General features: G+C 35.0%; 1 protein-coding gene across 1 annotated transcript in view; it reads right to left on the bottom strand.

Moving 5' to 3' along the window:
• The window catches only part of SVEP1 (sushi, von Willebrand factor type A, EGF and pentraxin domain containing 1), a 318,610-nt gene that overhangs the window by 89,777 nt on the left and 205,635 nt on the right, over positions 1-23,198 (bottom strand). The window contains 11 exon segments of the mRNA XM_074280632.1: positions 608-799; positions 1,108-1,192; positions 1,810-1,986; positions 2,299-2,418; positions 3,683-3,856; positions 4,545-4,715; positions 5,538-5,661; positions 10,105-10,229; positions 12,858-13,033; positions 15,154-15,355; positions 19,945-20,102. Of these exon segments, the coding sequence (XP_074136733.1) occupies positions 608-799; positions 1,108-1,192; positions 1,810-1,986; positions 2,299-2,418; positions 3,683-3,856; positions 4,545-4,715; positions 5,538-5,661; positions 10,105-10,229; positions 12,858-13,033; positions 15,154-15,355; positions 19,945-20,102 (1,704 nt within the window).

Below are 23,198 nucleotides of genomic sequence, written 5' to 3'. Positions count from 1 at the left end.
CATGGGTAATTTTTCCAACACTGAACCTTGTAAAACCTTTTGTTCCAAATTTTCCCCTCCTTCCTCCCACCCCTTCTCCTCGCTGGCAGGTAGTCCAATACATGTTGAATATGTTGAAATACATGTTAAATTCAACATATGTATGCATATTTATACAGTTATCTTGCTGCTTTATGTGACATTCTTGTGGTACTTGGCCTTATTTGGGTTGGCTTAAATACAAGGTATATGCTGCTCTCTAACTAGAAGAATAAAAGTGATGTTGAAAGCTATGATCAGATCTATTCCTGAGCTATATATCTGGGATTGTACCAGCAAAGCTTATTCTCAGTTTCTTGTCCTTAGATTTCTTTAAGTCATGGGCACTCACCAGTAAAAGAAAAAATATTTGGAATAATTTACTGAATTCAGTAATGATTGCAATAAGTACTGATTGCAATAATAACTACTGCAAGCCTGTTAATCACTTTGTAAACTCTAAACTCCTACACAGATGTGAGTTGTTATTATTTAGGACAATGACTTACTAATAAATTCAAGTAGTTCTGTTAAGAAATATCCACAAGTAACTATGAAGGAGACTTGATAGGTATCTAGTGATTTTTACCTGTATCCACTGTCACATGAATAGGTTGTAGTAGAAAGATAGGTTAACCCATTTAGTACATATTTTCCATTTATTATATTCTGTGGACTAGGGCATTTCATTAATTCACATGTGGGAGGAGAATGACTCCAAACACCGTTAGCAAGACAGAATGATTCTTTTTCACCAACCAGTTTATATCCTTTATTACACCTATAGAAGAGAAAAGAAAAATCCATAGCCACATTCTGTCTCTCCTTTCCCTCCTTTCTCCCTTCCTCCTTCCCTCCTCCCCAATTTAAATTATTGTTGACATAATTAGTGGCCCCAAATAATATTTCATGGTTGTATCATATGTGATTTACTAGTAGTTTAATTTTTTTAAACTGAATATGAAATTCACTAAATTTTTGTTAAGCCTCTTTCTATCTCATCTTTAGAACTATACTTTCAATTACTATTTCATCAATATGTTATAAATAAATACTTACAAATTGTTTTCATCACAATCAGACTCCTACCTGTATATCACTTTATTACCATAGGTAAATGTTGATCCCTCAATACTACAGTTCTCTGGAACGATAGGGCTTCCACAGGAAATACCTTCCAGGAAATGGAAACAAAAAGTATTATATTTATTTATCTAGCCAAAATTATTTCTTAGGTATTTGGGGGTAATTTTAACCATTATGTTTATGTATATTTTATAGGTACCAGGAGTATACAGAAAGGCCTAAAGTAGGGCATCTAGGGAATTGGGGTCATCTTCTATGGAGAATTAATGTGAGGCTATAGGAAAGAATTAGGAGAAATAGGTGTACTATTTATACTATGGAGACAACACCCAAATTAATGAGACTGAGAATTCATTGGTGTATTTGGGAATTAAAACAAGTTTGCATACAGAATAACAAATTTACAAGAATACTTTTCAAATTAAAAAGCACATTTTTCATAAAAACCCTGTAAGTTAAGCCAGTAGTAAGAATATTATTTCCATTTTACAGATAACTAAACTGAGGTACATAGAACTTAAATGACTTAGTCAAAATTATATATATATATATTAACCTGCAATGCAGGAATCCACTGATAATAACAGTAACAGCAACAGCAACATAAAATATAAAAGATGCTGATGAACATTTAAAGCCCTAACATTATCTTTAAATCATTGCCAGTATAGCAGCACATAAACATAAAACTTAACTAAGATATACCTTCACAGAATGGTATTGGGTGACTCCATTTTCCTGACTCCAAACATGTAATTTTGGTCACTCCTATTAGTTGATAGCCTTCTTCACAAGAGAAAGTAACTTCTCCACCAACAGTATAAATATTACCGGAAGAATGGCCATTATCTGTTTTGCCAGGATCCTTACATTTTATGGGCTCTTGAAAAAAAAGAAATATCTTGTTAAATAGATACATGTGGATGTGTGTGTATAATGAAAAATTATTTTGAAAGTAGGGGAGAAAACCCATGAGTTTGTGAGGATACTTCATGCAGTCTGAGAATCTTGAGCATAATTTGACCCAAGTGCACATTCATTGATATCTAAAATCTAAGTACAACATTTTATCTAAGTAGCCATTAGTTATAAAAAGACTATTGGAAGGTAGACTAGATACACACGTATGAGTGTTAGCCAAAAGGATAAAGCATATAAAGATCTTTACCACTAGTGCTGCAAATGCTTTACTACCTGCACATTTTTTTCCATCTCCTGTGTAGGGTGAGATGCACGTACATATATAGGACCCATTTGTATTAAGACAGGAAGCATGCTTATCACAATCTGATCCAACTGCACATTCATCGACATCTAAAACCCAAGCACAGAATATTATCTAAGTAACTATTCTTAAAATTGTGTGATTTCAATAAATTTGCAGATGATCCTAAAAGTCTATTTTTGTTCTTTTCCTTACAAATGAAAACTATACATATAACCCCCAATTCTTTTATTAAATTTTTTTCTAATTCCATGTAAAAACAAGTTAATATTCATTTACTACAATTTTGAGTTCCAAATTTTCTTCCTCCTTCCCTTTTCTTCTCCCTCATTGTATATTCCATTTCTTAATGATTATATAGATTATATGTCATATATATTATATAATATAGATTATCATATGTTGTGTTTTGAAATCTAAAATTTCTATTCTCCTACAAGTATCTATAAAATTTTGAGTACATAAACAAAGCTCAACAGTCCCCGCTTTCAAAGAGTTGATATTCTTGCAACATATATATGATATAGGTATGTCTAAAATACATACAAAGCATATACAAGTGTGACTGGCAGTCATCCTTGGGGAAAAGTTGCATAAAGTAACCTTCAGAAAGAAGGCCCTAGGGGTAGGAACCAGGAAGCATTTCTTGAAGATGACTCTGGAATTGATGCTTGAAGGAAAACAGGGATTCTAAGAGACAGAGGTAAGAAGGAAGTCCATAGAAGGCATAGAAAATAGTGCAAAGGCAAATAAAATCTGAAAGTTAGAGTATTGTGGGTGAAGAAGAGAAAGAAGAACAATTTGAATTAGAATATATTGAGGGAAATGATGTAAAATAAGTTTGGAAAGGTAGCATGGAGTCAGAGTTATAAACACTTTTAAGTCTCCCAAATAGTAGTTTATATTTGATCTTAAAAGTAATATGAAGCTACATCACTTTAGGAAAATCATTCTACCATTAGTGTGGAGGACAGATGATTTAAAATTGCAAATATTTTACAATACAATATAGCAACAATTATTATGTTACTGCTACAGAAATGAATAAGGTACAGAAATCATTAAGTATTTACTTTCTCAATTAGATTGAGCCCATGTAGTATTTAGAAGATTATGTGATTATTAAAGATCACAGATTCCAACAGACATATTTGAAATCATTTCAAAAGTTAGTTGAGGGAATATGATCTACTGAAAGAATACTGGTGTGGGGAAAAGTGATCTGGGTTAAAATGCTTATCTTTCACTTCACCAGATTTCTCCAGGCTCCTTATCTAGATAATGAGTGCCTTCTACACCAAGCAAAGTATAATATTTTCAGCTTGAGTCTACACTATCAGATTCATTTTTTACCAAGGCATGAAGGAGAAATGCCATTCCAGCTTCCATTGTCTGTACAGAACATCCTTGAATCACCCAGCAGATAATAGCCATTGTTACATTGGTAGGTGACTGTGCTGCCTGCATAAAAGTCCTCAGCGGAATAAAAGCCATTCTCCAAAGGAGGTGGAACTCCACAGCCAATTCCTACAAAATAGCCAAGAACAAAATTATACAAGTGAAGCCAATACAATAAAAATGAGGTTTAAGAAAGTCCAAAGAATAAGTCTTTTATGTAATAATAGACTTCATAATAAGCCCAGGTTTCACATACCTGGAACTTAAAAGAATGATTGATTTTAGATCTCAAGGCTATTGAAATATAGAAAGCAGACTAAATGAAAATAAAACATATGGCTTAAATAACAATAATATGACCTACCCATATTCTCTGTTTAGGTGTTCTTTGATGAAATTTTCATGAAATTTTATGATTCATAGAATTTTTGATGTACTTAATACAAGAATAAATAATTTAGTAAAAAGAGCACTGGTGCCCAGGTTAGGAGATTTGAGTTCTAGTCCCTTGTTTCTCCAATACCTAGTTTTGTAAATCATTACATACATGAGTCCTAACTGTATTTGCTAGTCCCCTCCTCTCTCCTAGTTTCCACTACTTTCTTCTATTTTCTCCATATCATTATGTGGCTATGAGAATCATAAAATTAGAATGGAGCATTAGAGATCTTGTTTTATGGATGAGGAAACTGAAATTTAGTAAGGAGAAATAGTTGTCCAAGGTCATAGCATTTTATCAATTTTTTCCTTGAAAAAGGCTGAGGAGATGCTTTTCTTTTTCAAGTGTCCTTAACAATATCACTAGCAAAGAACTCACTTTCACAATGTGGTAGTGGTTGAGTCCATTGTCCTTGATTCAGACAGTACTGAACAGCATCCCCAACTATCTGGAAACCCGCATCACAGAAAAGACTGACTTTAGAACCCGGTTTTAAATCTGTTGACAAGGTCCGCAGATGAGGTACATATCCGTCTAATGATGGACAGTCTGGAGACAGAATACATGTGAATAAATAGTTTTGAGAAACATGCTTGCAATATGAGTCCAACATATGGAGTGTTAATTGTGCATGCATGTCTGAACACTAAACACATTCTGCTTCCTTTAGCCTCTTGTTAAAAACAAAATAAGCTGAAATCTTTATCAAAGTTTTAAACTTTGTTTTAATTTAACTCCACTCCCCCAAATTTAATGCTTTTAGGAAAGCAGATAAACAGTTTTTAACAATACAGTTTGAGAAATATAATCCTGTATTTTAAAAAGAAATGAAAGTTTAAAAAAGTAATTGTTACCAGCAAAGTTCTCTATTTGAATTAATAAACCATTTGAATTCATTTAGCTATATAATGCTGGAAAACAAATCTGTTACACAGTCTCTGGAATTTTGGGAATAGAGAAATAATTTCCCATTGTCAAAATAATTTATTCTAGGAAGTTTAAGGAGGTACTGTTTAGATATTCACTTGTGAAGAAAACATTTGATTGTTCAGTTTGACCATCTAGTTTTTTTATTATCTAGATTTTTTGCAGTTCTTTTATCCCCACCCCTTCATTCTACTTTATTTAATCATTTACTAGCTCTTCCATTAAATGATGGGTATACATAAGAAGAAATGGTGAAAAATAACAAGAATTTCAGCTATTAGCAGTTCTGACAAAGGATTTATTGGGAGGGAAAATTACTAAGATTAAATTCAAATGAAACTGAATAAAATTTATTTATCTGGGTAGTTCTCTCATTATCTTCAAGACTATAACCATTATATTTTAAGATCACTTTATACTAAAACATACAAATGAAATTCTAACCAGAACAGAATATGCTCTTGGAATCAATCTTCACTTTTCCGACAACTCCTGACAGGAAATCTGGCCAGGCCAACACATTTCCTTTACTTAGTCCTTCTGGACAAGAGGTAGCCAAAGACTTTACCTGAAAGTTTAAGAGAGAGATTTAACCCAAGAGAGATATTCCAACCCAAATAGGCAAGACAGAAACATGTCTTATTGAAAATCATGGACATATTCGTGTCCATGTTCATAACTGTTGGTAATGTGAATAGAAAGAGATGTAGGTAACACCCACATGATGACCAAGAAGTTTAGCCTTACACACCACTACTTCCTCTCAACTCTTGGCCGACTAAATTCCACAATTATACTTTTTTTTTTTTTTTTTTTAAGGATCTAGTCAAGTTTAAAATTCAAATGAGTCTGGGAAGTGTGACCCATTAATTTATATCAGTAATTTACTGTATAAATGAGCTTAAAAAAAATAAAAACAGGTGTTGATAGCAGGACAAAGGTGAAACCATAAATATACTAGTAGCTAGAAAGAGGAAAGTAGAGTATCATTGTGAAGTTGATTATTTAAAGCACTATAGTGTAAAGTTCTGTTGTCTCCAGAAACTGCCCATTGCTCTCTGGGAGGAGATCTGCTGTCTCAACTCAATCTCTCAGCCAGATTCTTCTTCCTGTAGAGAGCCGCCAACTCTGACCTAGAGTAGAGACTCCTCCTCCTCCAGAGTGCCGCCCTCTTTTATCCTCCCAGAGAATGGGCATGGGATACCGCAAGGGCTTGTGGGAAGATTACTTCTACCAATGAACTTGTTCCTTTTAATTATTAAGCTCCTCCCCAGAAGTTCAAAGAGGTAAAACTCCCCTTAAAGGCCGGAACTAGAGAATTGTTAAGTATCGACTTAGCACTTAATAAGAACCTAATATCTCTATCTCATTAGCACTTAGTAAGAACCTAACACTATAGAACTATATTTTTTTTCTGGAGGTCACATAATCATATTGTTTGAATCCAAAACAAATTTATTCTACCTAATCTTAAATAGGTCATAATTGCAGAAAGGGAATTCTTATACTCTCTTCAAAGCATCACAGTAGTTGCTCAAATTTTCCCCTTATCTGCCACAGCACTCTGTCCCCCACCCTCAACTGATTAGCTCTCTTCATACTTTACCAACAAACACTCTTCTATTCTTCTCATTTATACCAATCTGACATCATTTCCTACTATCTCCTCTTTTACTCAAGTCTCTGAAGAAGTGGCTCTTTTCCTCAAAGTCAAACTTCTACACAAATCCCATTCATACCCCACCATCCTCAGTAGCCCTAATTTAATCCCCATTCTCTAATCTTTAATTTCTCTATATACCCATTCCTCTTTGTATATCTTACCCATCTTTAAAAAAAAACAAAAAACAAAAAACAAAAAACTTCATTAGTACATTAGTAGCCCTGTATATTATTCTCCTTTTTTCAGTTAACCTTGAAAAACCAGTTTAGGGGCAGCTAGGTGGCACAGTGGATAGAGCACCAGCCCTGAATTCAGGAGGACCCGAGTTCAAATCTTGTTTCAGACACTTAATACTTCCTAGCTGTGTGACCCTGGGCAAGCCACTTAACCCCAGCCTCAGAAAAAGAAAAAAAAACAAACAAAAAAAAAAAAAGAAAAAAGAAAAACCAGTTTAAATTTTGTGCCCCATGTTCTCTCTTCTCACTGACTTCTAATCCCTCCAAAATCTGGCTTCTTAAGTAATCTCTGTTTCTAAAGTAGGCAATATTTCTTAACTGCCAAATCTAAAAAATTTTAGTCCTCCTTCTCATTGACTTGATACTGGGGCCCATCTTCTTCTGTACACTCTTTCTTCTCTGGGTTTTAATGACACTGTTCTCTCTTGATCCCATTCCTACCTTTCTAACTTCTGCTCTATATCTTTTGCTGGATTATCATCCATATTGATGGGGGAGGAATCCTGAAATTGTCCTCCTTGACTTTTGGGGTAAGCCCTGAAACTCTCCTGTGGCAGAGACCTACCTTTCATGGCAGTTAAATGGTTTCATTAAGAGTAGCTCAGGACCACTCCCTATTTAGCTTGAACTTAAGTGGTCTCATTTAGCTGGAGATCTGGACCCCATATTTCTACTGAGTAGCTGCACCCTCTATTAAGCTGAACAGTCCATGACCACTCCTAATAGCTGGAACTTAAATGGTCTCATTCAATTGGAAATCTAGGCCTGGGGGCAATGACAACATTGAAGGAATCTTATTCAATGAAACCTCAGTCTCAAATTTCCTATAAAAAACACAATCTTAAGCTTATTTTCTTGCAGAATGTCCGAAGCAGGATTATGCCTTGTTAAGGAACCTCTCTCCTTGGTATAACTGCCTGCCTGGTGTGAAGAGATCCTCTTCTCAGTGAAGACCTTTTGTTATTTCTCTGCCAGGACCTTGTCCCTCAGAAGTCTATCCTCTTAGCAAAGCTGACTTCTACAATGCCAACACAATAAAACTTCCCTTTTGTTAGTCAAACTTTTGGAGTCAATGAATTCTTTCACATTGAATCTGCCTCGACCAGAAGGGGTTCCCACAACTCTCTGCACTACCACTAACCGCATCTATATCATGTCCTCTAATCATATGTTAACTATGGACTCTGTCCTGGACTCTTTTTTTTTTTTTTTTTTTTTTTTTAATATGCTTACTTCATAAACTCATCAGAAATAATTGGTTCAATAATCATCATTACATAGATAATATATCTACATATGCATATGTATGAATGCTTTCCAAGACATAGTTCTTTATTACTTATTGCTTGCAGATATTTTGAAATGGATATCCCTAAGGCATTTCAAAGCAAACATGTTTAAAACAGAATTTATCTTTCCTATCAAAATCCCACCCCAATTCTGAACTCTTCTACTATGGTTGAGGGGAGTACAGCCTTTTTGGTACTCCAGTGACATCCTTGATTTCTCACTTTACCTTGCCCAACATATCCAGTTAGTTGCCAAATTTTACTATGTCTATCTTCGAAACATCTTGTGCATATATCTCCTTCATACTTAATTATAAAAACACTACACTAGTCTCCACTCCAATCTATCCTTCACACAGTTACCATAGTGACTGTTATCCTAAAATGCAGGTCTGTGTTACCCTTCTACTCAGTAAACTCCAGACCTCCCTGTTATTGAGGGATCAATATCAGTTTTCCTTCCTTTGGCATTTAAAGGGCTCCACAACCTTTCTCATTCCTATCTCTCCCTTGTACTTTACTATTCTTCCTATACTCTGCTATCCACCCATACTGATCTACTTTTTGTTTCTCATCCTGGATACTCCACCTCTTATCTCCATATCTTTGTCTTGACTATGCTGTATGCCTAGAATACTCTCCCTCCTCATTTCTTTCTCCTAAGATCCCTAGTTTGCACAAAGATTCAGCTCAAGAGCTACTTTCTACTAATATCTTACATTTTAGGGATGCTTTCCCCCTCCATATTGTATGTGTAATATGGCCAATGGCCATATAGTTTGAAAATACCTAATTGGCATCAAAGACTATTTAGCAAAGACTACTGTACAGATATCTGTGGGAAATATCAGCAGCACTGGAATGATTAATGAATTAAGAGTTAGCAAATCAATATTATAGGCCAAACTTTGCCATTAATTAGCTTTGAAATTTTAGGTTAATTGCCTAACCTCTTGGGGACACATTAGCAGTGAAGCTCAAATTTATATAGTACTTTAAAAGCTTACAAAACATTATTTTTTGTTATTTTCCTCCCTCTCTCTTTTCTGCCTCACTCACTCCCCCTCTTCCCTCCCTTTCTGCCTCCCTCCTCCTTCCTTCCTGCCTCTCTCCCTCCCTCCCCTCTTCCTTCCTCCATCCCTCACTCTTTCCTCCATTCTTCCTTCCTTCCTCCTTCCCTTCTCCCTTTCTTTTTTCCTCTCTCCCTCCTCTCTCTCTCCCTCCCTTCCTTCCTTCTTAAATTAAAGGTTAGAGATTAAAGTAGCTAGGTATTATTAAAAATTAAACAAATAAGAATTCCTGGAAACAGGATTAAAAATAAAATCACTGATTCATTTAGATTTAGAACTGGAAGAAACCTCAGAAGTCATCTAGCATTTTGGAGGTGAGAATCTAAGGCCCAAAGTGGTTAAATGAATTGCTCAACATTATAAGGTATTAAAAGGCCCAGCTGAAACCCAGGACTATTGAAATGAAATATGGCATGCTTCTACCATTTTTCTACCATTCCACACTGTCTCTTAGACCAGATGATCTGTAAATTCCCTTCTAGTACTGTCATTCTATGGTTATATACAGTTATTAGATACAGTGATTGCACTGTAATATATTCATGAAATCAAAAACAATATTTGACTTTATAAATACTTCTGAATGAAATTAATCTGTGATCACCCAGCTGACCAGAATATGAACATGAATTTAAAGATGTATTCTGCTTCATAAGATGGCAATGCAATGTGGTGAGACTTAGGCAATGGAAATTTCCATGACTTTTTTTCTGTCACATCATATTTCTACCATATGGTAAAAATGAAATGCACCTGATCTGGAGCCAGGACGTAGTCCCAAATGTTGAGTTGGCTTATAGAGCCCACAAATGATTCAGCTGGGTTGAATCCTTCTCCCTTTTTGTCTTGTTCTTGCCCAAGAACTAGTGCACCACCTCCTAAGATGAGAAAAAGAGAGGGAAGAAAAAAAAATGTTTCTTAATGATCTTTGACTTCTTTTGATTAGCTTTTGAAATATTCTTTGAATGTTAATTTAATGACAGCATGATCTATGTAATGATATCTGATTTTTTACTTTAAAAGTTCCATAGGCACAATTCTCAGTAATACAGACTTCTACTCTTCTATGCCTTTACATATAAATAACATAGAATCTTTTGAATAAAGTAACTTATATTTCATTGATAAATACAATTTTGTCTATAAAATATTTGACAAATACTCAGAATTTTGAACACTAGAATTAGCAATAATAGTATTAACTTTATGACTACTTTATAAAAAAAGAAAAATATATAGATCTTTTGGTAAAGAAAGATTATCTTATTGAGAAATAATTCAATTCCAGATTATTTACTTTCACTAGGTACTTATTATCTCTCAACGCTTCCCCTTAATTGAAGTAAATGGGAGAATTTGCTGAGTCTTGTAGAAGTTTATTCCCTTAGGGATCTCTGCAGACATTAATTAGATAGAAAATAAATTTAAAATTTATAGATACACAATGCATATATGTTTGCATGCATGTAGTTACAATACTAATGGAATGAAAAAATTCAAAATTTATACATATGTCTGTATACACCACCCCCAATTATATAAATTTTTTCCCCCCCTGAGGCAATTGGGGTTAAGTGACTACCCCAGGGTCACACATCCAGAAGTGTTCATGTCTGAGGCCAGATTTGAACTCAGATCCTCCTGACTTCAGGGCTGGTGCTCTATCCACGTGCCACCTAGCTGCCCCCCAACTATATAATCTTAATAGACAAAGTCCTCATCTTTATTTGATGTTTTGATAAATATATTTACAAATGGACAAGGACAGAATAGGAGGCTGTAAACTTGCTAGGTAGATAGTATTGCACCATGATTTTGTAAGATGACCTTTCTGTGTAGTATGATCAAAATGCAGTCATGTTGGTTTGTGACATTTGTCTCATTTTTCAGTAGTCACACACTATGTGCCCCACAATAAGTAATAATGCCTTCCCTGTCCTTCCTGACTCATAGCTGGTTCTTTATAGTTTCTAATCTTTGCTTTTCAGAGTATCTCTGAAGACTCCATTCTCTGTCATTCTTCAAAAGTCCTTCTGTGATTCATTTTTACCTCTGTTCATTTCAGTTCTTTATATTATTCTGAATGTCAGTACAGAAAGTTGATTGAATATATATGTTTATGTTTCTGACAGAGGTGTTTATGTATAATTATTTCTTTTATACTTCAATTATATATTATTTTATTTCACATAATAGGAATTGCACAATAAATATTACTAATTGACTAATCTAAAAACCCAGTAAAATAAGACTTTTCTTAGGATATAGATCTTTCCATCACCCCAAGTTAGAATCCTTAGTTGAATTGTGATTCTTGGGCCATTTTCCTGAGATTTTATGTTTCTTCAAATAGTTCTATTTTTAAATATCATATGTATTTGTTTTTAAGTTGTATTGTAATTTAGCAGGCATAGTAATTCCTTAAAAATGTAAATTGAGAGAATAATGGTGCTTTGAAACACAAAGTATGCTAGTCTTTTAATAGGATGTTCTTTCCTGACAGAATACAAGCTTCCTGAGGACAGGAATTGTTTCATGTCTGTATTCCTCCCCTATGCCTATTACAAGGACTGTTACTTTTAGCTATGTACTTGATTGTTACACCCCTATGGATTACTCTAACCTGGTAGCTCCTCTTAGAGCTACTCTTAATGCCAGTCCATCGACGGCGCGGCTAGGCCACACTTACCCCTTCTTCGGGCACCAACCCGGATCCCATAGAGACAGACCACCATTAGGTAGGGGTGAAGCAAAAGAGAACTTTATTCTGAGATAGCACATATTTATACCCCACTGATGATATGGGGGAAGGGGGAAGTCTTCTAGGAACCTGGCATAATGGGATTGGCCCGAGAAGAAGGAGGGAGCTGTGCTAGGCTCTGAGAGCACTAAGGAGGGAGGCGTGGTATCTGGAATCAGACACCACCTCTTGGGGCTATGCCCCACCTCCAAGTAGGACTGGCCTGCGCCTCAGAACCTCTCATCCCTCAGGTCCTCCCACATGCCTTGAACTGCATTTCTTGCTTCTAGAGGCTTTTTAACCCTTACACTTGATAAATGTTTATTGATGTTTATTATCTAGCTAGATTACTATGAAAATTATATTCATCAGAGCTCATGTTTCCAAATAGATAATATCATATTTTTTTAGAGTTTTCCAGATGACTATCCTTGAATCAACTGAGCTCTATAATAACCATCTTATCTTTACTAACCCGATAGGGAAAGAAAACAAAGCTGATGACCTAGGGAGATAGTTTTTCATGTATTTACTAATTCAAGACATTTTGTCAGGTCAGCTGATGCACTAATCTGTGTCGGCTAGTTCATCTAGAAAATGATGGCAGTAAATAGGCATTTTGGTTGAGCTGGAATAGATAAATGAGGCTGTATGCATTAAAAGTTGTCAAAAAATGTGGCCAATAAAAATATCTAAATCAAAAAGCATCTGAGGACTATTTGTTCTAAAGCTACTATGGGACAAAATCGTTTATTATAAGACATACCACGGATAGCTGAACCAATAGATAGTCCAATACCACCATCAGATAATTTTCCATCAATATATACTTTCCAGGATCCATCAGTACTTGTCCACGTGACTGAGATATGATGCCAAATGCCATCATTGACTGAGGGACAGTTTGTTATCCTCTCTTTCCCATTCACATAAAGAACCCAGCTAGAAGAGGAAAAAAAAAAAAAAACATATCAAATAGACATTATGTTCATTAGTGTGCTTTCTTCTAAATTAATTCAGCAAATATATGCTGATCACCTATCATGTGTGGAGCTTGTGTTAAGCACTGTGGACAAAAATTCATGGTCCTTGTCCTTAGTCAGCTTAAATCTAGCAGCAATTTGACATATATCATAACAATTAGGTAAATTATACACTAGGAAAGGGACTACAGTTATATAAACAAAAGAGATACTGAATGTTTCAGTGGGAACAGATTGCTAAATAAAAACTATGATTTTTCCCCACTTGCCTAAAAGTTGCAGCATTAGATTTGTCTCATTAATTAAATTTTGCCTCAGATCACATTAAATTAATATGAAATAATAAGACTCATTCTTACTCATTTAACAAGCATTTATAGAGTCACTACTATGTGCCACACAAGGCAGAAGCACAGTGGAATCAGGAAGACTCATTTTCTTGACTTCAAATCTAGCCTCAAATACTTACTAGCTATGTGATCCTAGGCAAGTCACTTAATCCTGTTTGCCACAGTTTCTTCATTTGTAAAATGAATTGGAAAAGAAAATGGCAAAACAATCTAGCATCTTTGCCAAGAAAACTTCAAATGAAGTCTTGAAGAGTAAAATACAATTGAAAATGCCTGAACAGCAATAAAGTGACCATTTATCATGATCGTGTTTGGTCCTGGGGATCCACAGACAAAAAAAATCAAGCACTCTATGTTCTCAGGGTGCTCACATTTTCTTGCATGGAAGAATATGCTTAGACAAAGCAGTTTATCTTGAGAAGAAAGAAATCATCCCATCACCATCCATCATCAACTCTCATATGGAGGATCAAGAGTAAAGTGTATCCTACATAAAGCCATTTTTCATGATGATGGAACTGAATTATTTTCTACATTTGATACTGAATTAAAGGGCCATGTATTTTGTGGGTACTCAGTAAATAAATTATTAAATGATTATTGCCAGAGAAGCAATAAGATTGATCAAATATCAATCCATAATAAGGAAGATTTTTATAAAGGTAAATAGGAGATTGTAGATCTTGTTTCTGAAAATTAATTTATTCTAATAGGTAAATAAAAAGGATAATCAATCAGATAAAGTGAGAGCTTTAGAAGAAAATTAAAGCAAGGGAAGCTCAAGAAAATAATGACAGATGTTGCAAGCCACTGAACAAAAGATGTCACACTATATATATATATATATATATATATATATATGCATATATATATATATAATATTTATATATATATGTATATATGCAATATACAAGGTTTCTCTATATTACTTCCTTTATAAGCAACTCTCAATGAGGATAATCCTTCTGCTAATGTAGACCAGCATATTCTCTGAAGCATGTAGTCTTAGAGACTTATGATTGACCAACAGATGTGGTGACTAATTTAGCAATACAAAACCTCTCTGTTAGAATTGGCACTTGAACTTAGTCCTTTTTGCCTCAGAAACCTGGCTCTCCTTCCACTACACCATACTGCCTTTGCCCAATTCTCCTGACCTGACTAGGTTAGTGTAGGAGGCTAGTTGTTCAAATAAACTGTTCAACTCAATTTCATTCAATTCAATTTATTTAATATCTTCTAAACCCTTACTCTGTACTTAAGTACTAAACACTTGTGGTAGATGTTAAAGAAGATTCAAAGTTTGATGACATATCATATCCTGACTTAATGGAGCTTACAGTCTAGGAGGGAGATATGGAGCATACTCAAATAACTCAGGTACAAAATATTACATAATAACGCATGAGAGGTTTCTCCAGGTTTGAGTGGTAAAAAGTCATTATGACTAGAGTGGTCTGAAGTGGGACTCAATAAAGGCTTCCTGAAGGAAATGACCTTTGAGTTAGAATTTGAAAGATGAATAACAGACATTTAGTGCCAAAGCCTCAGCCAGGCAGAAAGGAGAATAAAAAGTAGGTTTCTCTTCTTTTCCACCCAATATCCCTAATGTCAGTTTGAACCCCACTTTAGGTCTCATAATTCTAATTAAGGTGGTAAGGATTTCTGTATAAAATAATGATTAAAAACAAAAACAAACATTACATTATTTATTGATGATTCTGCTTACCCATTATAATCAGTGAGAAGGAAAGTATTGTCACTTCCATTCTCAAGTGCATAAGAGATTGGAGTTCCATAGTTGTTAATGTCAGAAGTTCTCATCCAGAATGTGCATGTAATGGCACTAAGAGATGGAAGTACACCATCGAGCATGACATAACCATAGATCCCAGAAACTTCAAAATCCAGGTTAAAACCAGCAGACTGTTCTGCAAAAATATGAAACATTTAGCTCTAGCAAAAACATTGTTCAACCAAGGGGAGCAATATGGCCCCAAATAAAACTAAATCCAACTTGGAAAAATTCTACATTCAACTGTTGCTTCTTGGTCCCAAGTGCAAAACTAGGAGCAATATATGAAAATTGCTAAAATTTAGACTTGGCATAAAGAAAACTTCTATTAACTCATCTGCAATTTATAAGCTTAAAGGGTTATCTATGTCACTGAGAACTTAAATTACTTATCCAGGGTCATACATGGAATATATAAATCAGGACATGAATTGAAGGCTAGCATGGAAAGCTGGGCTTTGCTGTGTTCATATATTATTCATACGGTGAATAATAATGATTCTATCATATTATATGAATACCAACATAGTACTCATATATTATCCATATAAACAATATAATATTCATACACATTCTATACTTTTCAAAATACTTTAACATTTATTCATTCATTCTATTCTCCCAAGAACTCTGAGGAAATAGGGTAGTTATCATCCTATTTCACAGATATAATAAACGTTACTCAGAGAAAATAAGTACCTGGTCCAAAATCACATAACAAATTAGGAACACAACTAAGAATAGAATTCATACGAGATTCCAGAATCCATATGAGATTCTAAACTTTGAGTTCAGGAACAAGTTTCTGGAATAAGATCATGCATTTTATAAGTATTCAGGAAAGAATTGCTGAATGAATATTTCCAGAAAATGACTAAGTAGATAAGGGATCAATCCATAATCAGAAATGCTTTCTAAAAAATAAAAGAGGGTGATTTCCATTCCTAGTAATGGACTTAGTCAACCAAGGAACAAAGATGACAATCAGGTAAAATTAAGAACTTTAGAAAAAAGTAAAAAAAGGGAGGGCGGAGAAAGTGATAAGGGAAACTATAAACCATTTACATTTCCCAGACTACTCATGTTTTCTCTTTACTATTTGCCATATATAGAACTCTTTCTACCTAGACAGTTGCCTTTCTTGTGTATAAAAGGTTAAGAGACTTGCTCTGTGTCACAAAAACATATATATCAGTTGTAGAAGTAAAAGAACTGAATATCAATGTTCCTTTATATGATAATAGATTGTCATTTACACAGACCTTTAGAATTGCCAAGTGTTTTATATATCATTTGGTGTACCGGACCATCCATCTACACTATTCTAGATTTCCGTACCAGTCTTCAGGATATCCCCAGATACACATGAAGATGAGCCGATCTTAAGTTGCAAAACAACCTTTCTTTATTGGTAATCTCAGCAGGGGTTAGTGGGAGGCAAGAGCATGTGTATGTCTCTGCGTCTCTCTTTGGACTCAAATCTGGTTATTTATGTTGACTCTCCTCTGGGATTACCCTGTGCCTAGCCCCTTCAGTACTGGATCCATAGAAGGGAGACACTTGGAGTTAGTGCTGAGGAGATCTAGCCATCTCAAGGAACCTATTAGCAGTTCCTTCAATACCTCCTGCCTCAGAGGCCAAGCCCCTTTTTACCTCCTGGGTCCACTCCACCACCTGACATGGCATACATGGCATTCTCAGAGAGAGAAATGTCCCTAATAATTTGGTCCTCAAAATAACTCTGGCATAATACCATTTTGCAAAAAAATTAAACAAATTTAAAGAAATTAAATGGCGTAAACAGTCAAAAAGCTATCAAATATTAGTTGAATGTCCAGCATTCATTCCTTTATATTCATTGCCTTTCTTTTTGTTTATATGTGTTTGTGTTATAATATATATCTTAATCAAACAATAGCACCAACTATTTGTTAAGAACTGTGCTAGGCTTTGAAAGTACAAGACAAAAATGCCTCAGGCCCTGCCCTCAAGAAATTTACATCCTATTAGAGGAAACAAGCTGCACATAAATATATAAGATATATACAAAACAAATAAAAGAAAAGATATTCTAGAGCAAGCTCAAAGTGGCTTGCAAGCTAAATTCTCAGGATGAGCATTTACATCTGGGAAAATAGCAAAATGCTACAAAACAATGGTTGTTTTATTATTTTGTTGATTGTCTAAACTTAAGCAAATGCCAGAGAAAATGTTAATAATGCAGATTAAACTATAAAGTGAATTGTATATATAATATTTTTTTTTTTTTCCGTGTACAGACTCAGTTGTTAAACATTTACCAGCAAACTACTGAACAACATAAGGGAAGAAAAAAAAAAAATTTGTGGGGCAGATCACTAGCAGCTATGGGAAGTGGGAAAGATTTTATGTAGACAGTGGTACTTTGTTGTGATATGGGAGTCACCGGCCCACACTGGCTGCTAGAGATCCAACTCAGACCTGTAGAATGTATCTCTTCATGTGAAAAGATGATGATGATGATACAAGGAGACTGAGAGGCAGTTTCGATCTCTGATCTTTCTCTTCTTCCCTCTTGCCTCCAATTTATTTCATTCCCAATCCACAAGGAATAGTCTGTGTTTGTAAAGGCTGCTTTGCAACTCCTTCGAGTTTATGATTCACAATTTTGGAGGCTCTTGGAGAATTGACCTGCCCCTTCACTTAGGATGGTCCTTAACAGTATTTAAACATAATTTTAAAGAAACCAGGGATTTTGAGAGTGGAATGAGAGATAGCTAGTACAAAGATGTGGAGATGAAATGTTAGATATAAGTAAAAGCAAGTCCATCTGGCTGGACCATAGACTGTGAGAAGTGAAGTAATGGTTAGTGAAATTGGAACAATAAGTTGGGGGCAGATTGTGAGGGTTTGAAAACCAAAGAGATCATATTTGACCAAAAAGGAAGAAGGGATTGGTGTTTGATAAGTAGGGGAGTTTAGCACTTAAAACTCTTCATGGCCCAATTTCTTCCTACATTTCAAGTCTTTTTATAATTTACTGTGTAAACCATTTGTCCTGGACTACTAGCTTACTTTGCTTCATCTTTGTTTTTGCCCTGACCATTCCCTTATGGCTAAAGTGCTATTTGTCCTCATTGATACCTGTTAGAATCCTTGGTTCCTTCAAGACTCAACTCAAGAGCCCCTTCTGCAGGAAGCTTTTCAGGTTTACTTAAATGTTAGAGCCTCCCAATCTAAGGTCACCTTCTATCCTGGCCATCTCTTGTATAGGGATAGAGAACATACTTCTGATTTCATTGGTATAGAAAATTTCTGCTAGGAAACTCCCTCTACAAAGCAATTCAGGCCCATTCTGTCTCTATAATTTATAGTTTTAAGAACCTGCTAATAATAATAATGATGATGATGATAACAATAAAGCTTATATTTGTATAGTGCTTGGGCACCTAGGTGGCACAGTGGATACAGGTCTGAGTTCAAATCTGGCCTCAGATACTTATTGACTGTGCAATCATGGATACAAGTCACTTAACCTTGTTTGCTTCCATTTCCTCATCTGAAAAATGAACTAGAGAAAGAAATGGTAAACTAATCCAACATATCTGCCAAGAAAACCCCAAATGGGGTCACAACTGAGAACTGAACAACCACAAGCACTTAATATGCATCAATTACTCTACAAAGCACTTTACAATTATTATCTCATTTGATCCTCATAATAGCTCTGGGTGGTAAGTGTTAGTATTATCCCCATTTTACAGAAAAGGAAACTAAAGCTATAAGAAGTAATTTGTTACACACAAGATAGATTGTAGTGTCTGAAGTCAGATTTGAATTGTACCATCCAGCTGCCCCTTCATCTTCAAAGCCAACCAAACAATTCTAAAGCTAAAGCTAAACCAGATGGAAAACAAACAAGAAAAATGAAAAGTATTTTCCATTTTAATAGAGAAAATTTAAATCAGTCTTTTGGGGAAAGACCAACTATGACATCAAAAAATGAAGTCTTGAGTTCCTCAGGTATCTGATGGTAGGAAATGAGGCTGGAGTTTTTTGGTGGGATGTGGGACTTGAACTAGTGGCTCTCTACTACCACTAATATCGTAAAGAATATTTGTCTCTTAGCATTGGTGTGTGTGTGTGTGTGTGTGTGTGTGTGTGTGTGTGTGTGTGTGTGTGTATGTGTATACACACATACAGATTTATATATTCCTAGAAATAAAAAAACTTCTACTTCAAACCATTTTCCCTTCTGGTAGATACTTGCTCAGATTGGGGTGTATTCTGTTTAGAAATTACTGCATTAAGGATCGGGCCTGAACCCATAGAATTTAGATAGAGATGAATCAACCTAAGGAAAGTAAACCAGAAGAAAACTACTTGGCCCATTGTGCTATTGTTTCTGCTATTCCAGAGATTTGCTTTTGGAAAATTGTTTGAATCCAACTTAATTTCTGAATCTGTCATGTCTGAGTTAAACACTTCCTATTGTAAGTGGTACAGTGGCTGGGAGTCAGAAAGACCAGAGTTCAAATTTGATCTCAGACATTTACTAGCCATGTGACCTTGGGTATTCACTTCACCTTGGTTGCCTCAGGTTCCTCATCTGTAAAATGAGCTGAAGAAGGAAATAGTAAACTACTCCAGTATCTCTACTAAGAAAATCCCATGGACGGTTGGTCTGTGGGGTCACAAAGGCTGGACACCATTGAACAACAACACTGACCCTTTGTTCCTCTATACCTGTTTCACACTGGCTGCCTGAGAAACCTGGCCGACATTTACAGATGTATGTGTTCAGCTCATCCACACAGGTGGCCTGGTTTTTGCATGGATTGGACTCACATTCATTGATATTCATTTCACAGAGCGTTCCTGTGTATCCTGCCATACACAGACATCTGAAAAAGAACAAAATAAATAGATTTGATCAAGCACTTAGACATTATGCCTCAGCTGCTTCTCGACTCTTCTACTGTGGGGCCCTTCTCCCACTGGGGAGCTCTTCCTATTTTGGGAAAGGCCCTCATTCCCAATATCCAAGATTTCAGGATTATGTCACAGTTTCAACATTGGAACCTCCTCTTTAGCCCAATTTCGCTCTCTTTTTATCAGTTGCTGCTCCTCCCTGCATTAGAATATCTATTAAGTATACATACATATATTAAGCTGCTGGAGGGCAGGAGACTCTTTTTGCTTGCATTTGTATCTCTTAGCATTTAGCATAATCTCTGTCTCATCCAAAGTGCTTCATAAATGCTGGTTGACTGACTAAAGGCTGTCTTCAAGTTGTAAAAAGGCTATTTCAAAAATGTATTTGTGAGACAATTCTTTGGAATTCTGAATATATTTTCTAATAGAAATAATTTTATAGATTATGGCTAGCTTCTCTCAAGTTTTCTGTCTTTCACTGCATTTATACAATACAATGTAAAACAGAAAGCAATATTATTGCATTATCATCAAAGGAAACAAAAAACTTGAAATAGGAAAATGCTATACTAATTTTTATTTTTAAAAGCCTGGTACTGTAATGCCTCAGTTTCCCTGAATTATTATGCTATGCCCTGAATAAAATTATTATGGCCACCCTTCTTCCTTACCTCATTAAGCTCTGGCCACTCCAACTTCAAGTTGTTTATCTCAAATACCTGGGTATCACCCAGAAGATATAAAGATAGCTTCTCCAATGGTTTAATCAACCTATCAATTAATTATTTCTTGTTATCTTTATTATGGGCCTGCTTTGACTTTATATTCTAATTCTAGAATAGTGGCTTCTTGCTTTGTCAATTGAGATAAAGTTGTCTCTTTGTGCCTTAGTCCCAAGAACTAGGGACCAGCAAATATTCCTGGAGTCAGGAAGACCCTCTTGAGTTCAAACATGGTCTTAGGCACTTACTAGCTGTGTGACCCTGGAAAACCACTTAACTCGTTTGTTTCAGTTTCCTCCTCTGTAAAATGAATTAAACAAAGAAATGGAAACCCACTCCAGTATTTTTGCCAAAAAAACCCAAGTGAGGTCATAAAGACTTGGACAAAACTGAAATGACTGAACGACAATAACCTAGGAACTGAGTCTTTTTTATTCATCTATGCCTAAAACAATATCCTTTTTATTTCAGTTATTCTGAACCAAGGATTTTTGCTTAGGATCTCTTTGCAGTCTTCTCAGGGACCCTTCTCTGAATCATAGGTAACTCATTGGATTCATATTACTACTAACTACTAAACCCACAGCTGAAATTTCTCTAAATAATATTCTATTTTTATAACTAATCTGGACCTTTTTTTTTTTTTTTTTATTTACTGCCAATCAAGACTTATGAGATGGAACAGCCTTACTGTTTTAATAGCAACTAAAGTAAATAAAAAAATTTTTTTTTTCGAATTTCCTTTGAGCAAAAGTTCTATATACTCAAATGATGCAATGTTCACTTAAAAAAAAAAACCTCTTAAAAACTAACAAAACTAAAAGCCCTCAGAAATCAAAATATGTCTCATTCAGAGAAAATAGTATTGTACTCTGCTTGAGTGATTATTTTAAAAGGGACAAGACTACTGCATGTGAAGGCTTATCATGTTGAGAAGTTACTTCAGAAACTTCTCTCTAGGAGTTACAAGGAGGCAGGTTTCTGGCTCATTATTATAGACTTTTCATGCAATTAGATATGAGGATAAGATGTTGGAACAGTTTGCTTTATGACTTGAATTTCATGACTGAAGATGTTTAAGTACAGTGTAGATGACCATCTATCAAGGATGATACATGGGCAACTCCTGACCTGGGTGTGAGGGAAGGAGAGATGACCTCTGAATTTCTTCCTGATTCTGTGATTCCACAATTCTATAAAATTGAAAAACCATTGGAAAGTATTTTTAATTTAGAGTTAAAGGATTCTGTGTTTCCAATCCTGATTCTGCTTTTGGTACCTTGGATAAGTATTTGCTCCTTTGCGCCTTAATTTCCCCCTCTTATAAGTTATATAATTCTATAATCCACTGCTGCTTTAAATATATGATCCAAATAAATAGGTTTTTATTTTTCTGGCATGCCAGTGATTAAGGAAAACATGGTTACTTGAAGAAGGATGAAAAGATTATATAGGAAGTTTTATAGAGATTCTTATGTGAACTTCCAGATATTTTTAAGGAAAATGTAGATTATCAACATTGGTTTTTCATGTCTGCCTTTTACTTTTAAAATATATATCTTTCTCTTTCATTGTTATTATCTTTATTTTTCAATTTGCAAATGAAATGACTCAGGTGAGGGGAGACAAAAGAGAACTGAGAAATGATTTTGATACTAAAAGACAGGGAAAAGGAAAGGAATAAAGAAAATGGATATGAATTTAATTGTTTTGTTTAATTGAATGTGTATGCACATACAGGAAGGATAATGCTTGAGGTGAAATTAACTGAACAATAAAAGACAAGCAAGTAGGGAAGCAGAATGTGTAAAAAATAAACTTAAGATGAAAGAATTTGAAAAAATTGAATCAAGCAATTCTCCATACGTGCCACTAGGTGGTACTAAGAGACCAAGACCACTTTGCAGATCAAAAGCTTGGTGGAGGAAAAGTCCAAGTCATGTGTTTTTAACTTAGAAAATGTTTGCATAACTCCAACAAGAAATCTGCCTCACCAAAAACTCACAGAAAAGCAAAAATCTTTAATAATCCTGATTTATAATAAATGTAAAATATTAATATCTATGCTTAAGGAACATTGACAGCTATGTGAAAAACAAAGTGGAAGGGGAAAAGATGATAAAGGGAGTGCAAATAGGAGGCCCTTAAATTGGCCAGTCCACTAGGTTGTAAGTAGCTGAACCATTGTGTGGGTATAAAGAAAGAATTCTATGTGGGAGATGTTACAAAGGACAAGATGAAATATTTGGTAGCAGAACAGATATGTATGAGGGAAAGTGAAGAATCAAACATAAGAATGAAACCAATACTAAGGATACAAAGATTAGAATTTTATTCTTATAT

The sequence above is a fragment of the Sminthopsis crassicaudata genome, chromosome 1, assembly GCF_048593235.1.
Source record: "Sminthopsis crassicaudata isolate SCR6 chromosome 1, ASM4859323v1, whole genome shotgun sequence".
In the NCBI taxonomy this organism is placed as follows: Eukaryota; Metazoa; Chordata; class Mammalia; order Dasyuromorphia; family Dasyuridae; genus Sminthopsis; species Sminthopsis crassicaudata.
The sequence above is the reverse complement of the archived record's forward strand: the minus strand, read 5'-3'. Positions and strand labels throughout refer to the sequence as shown.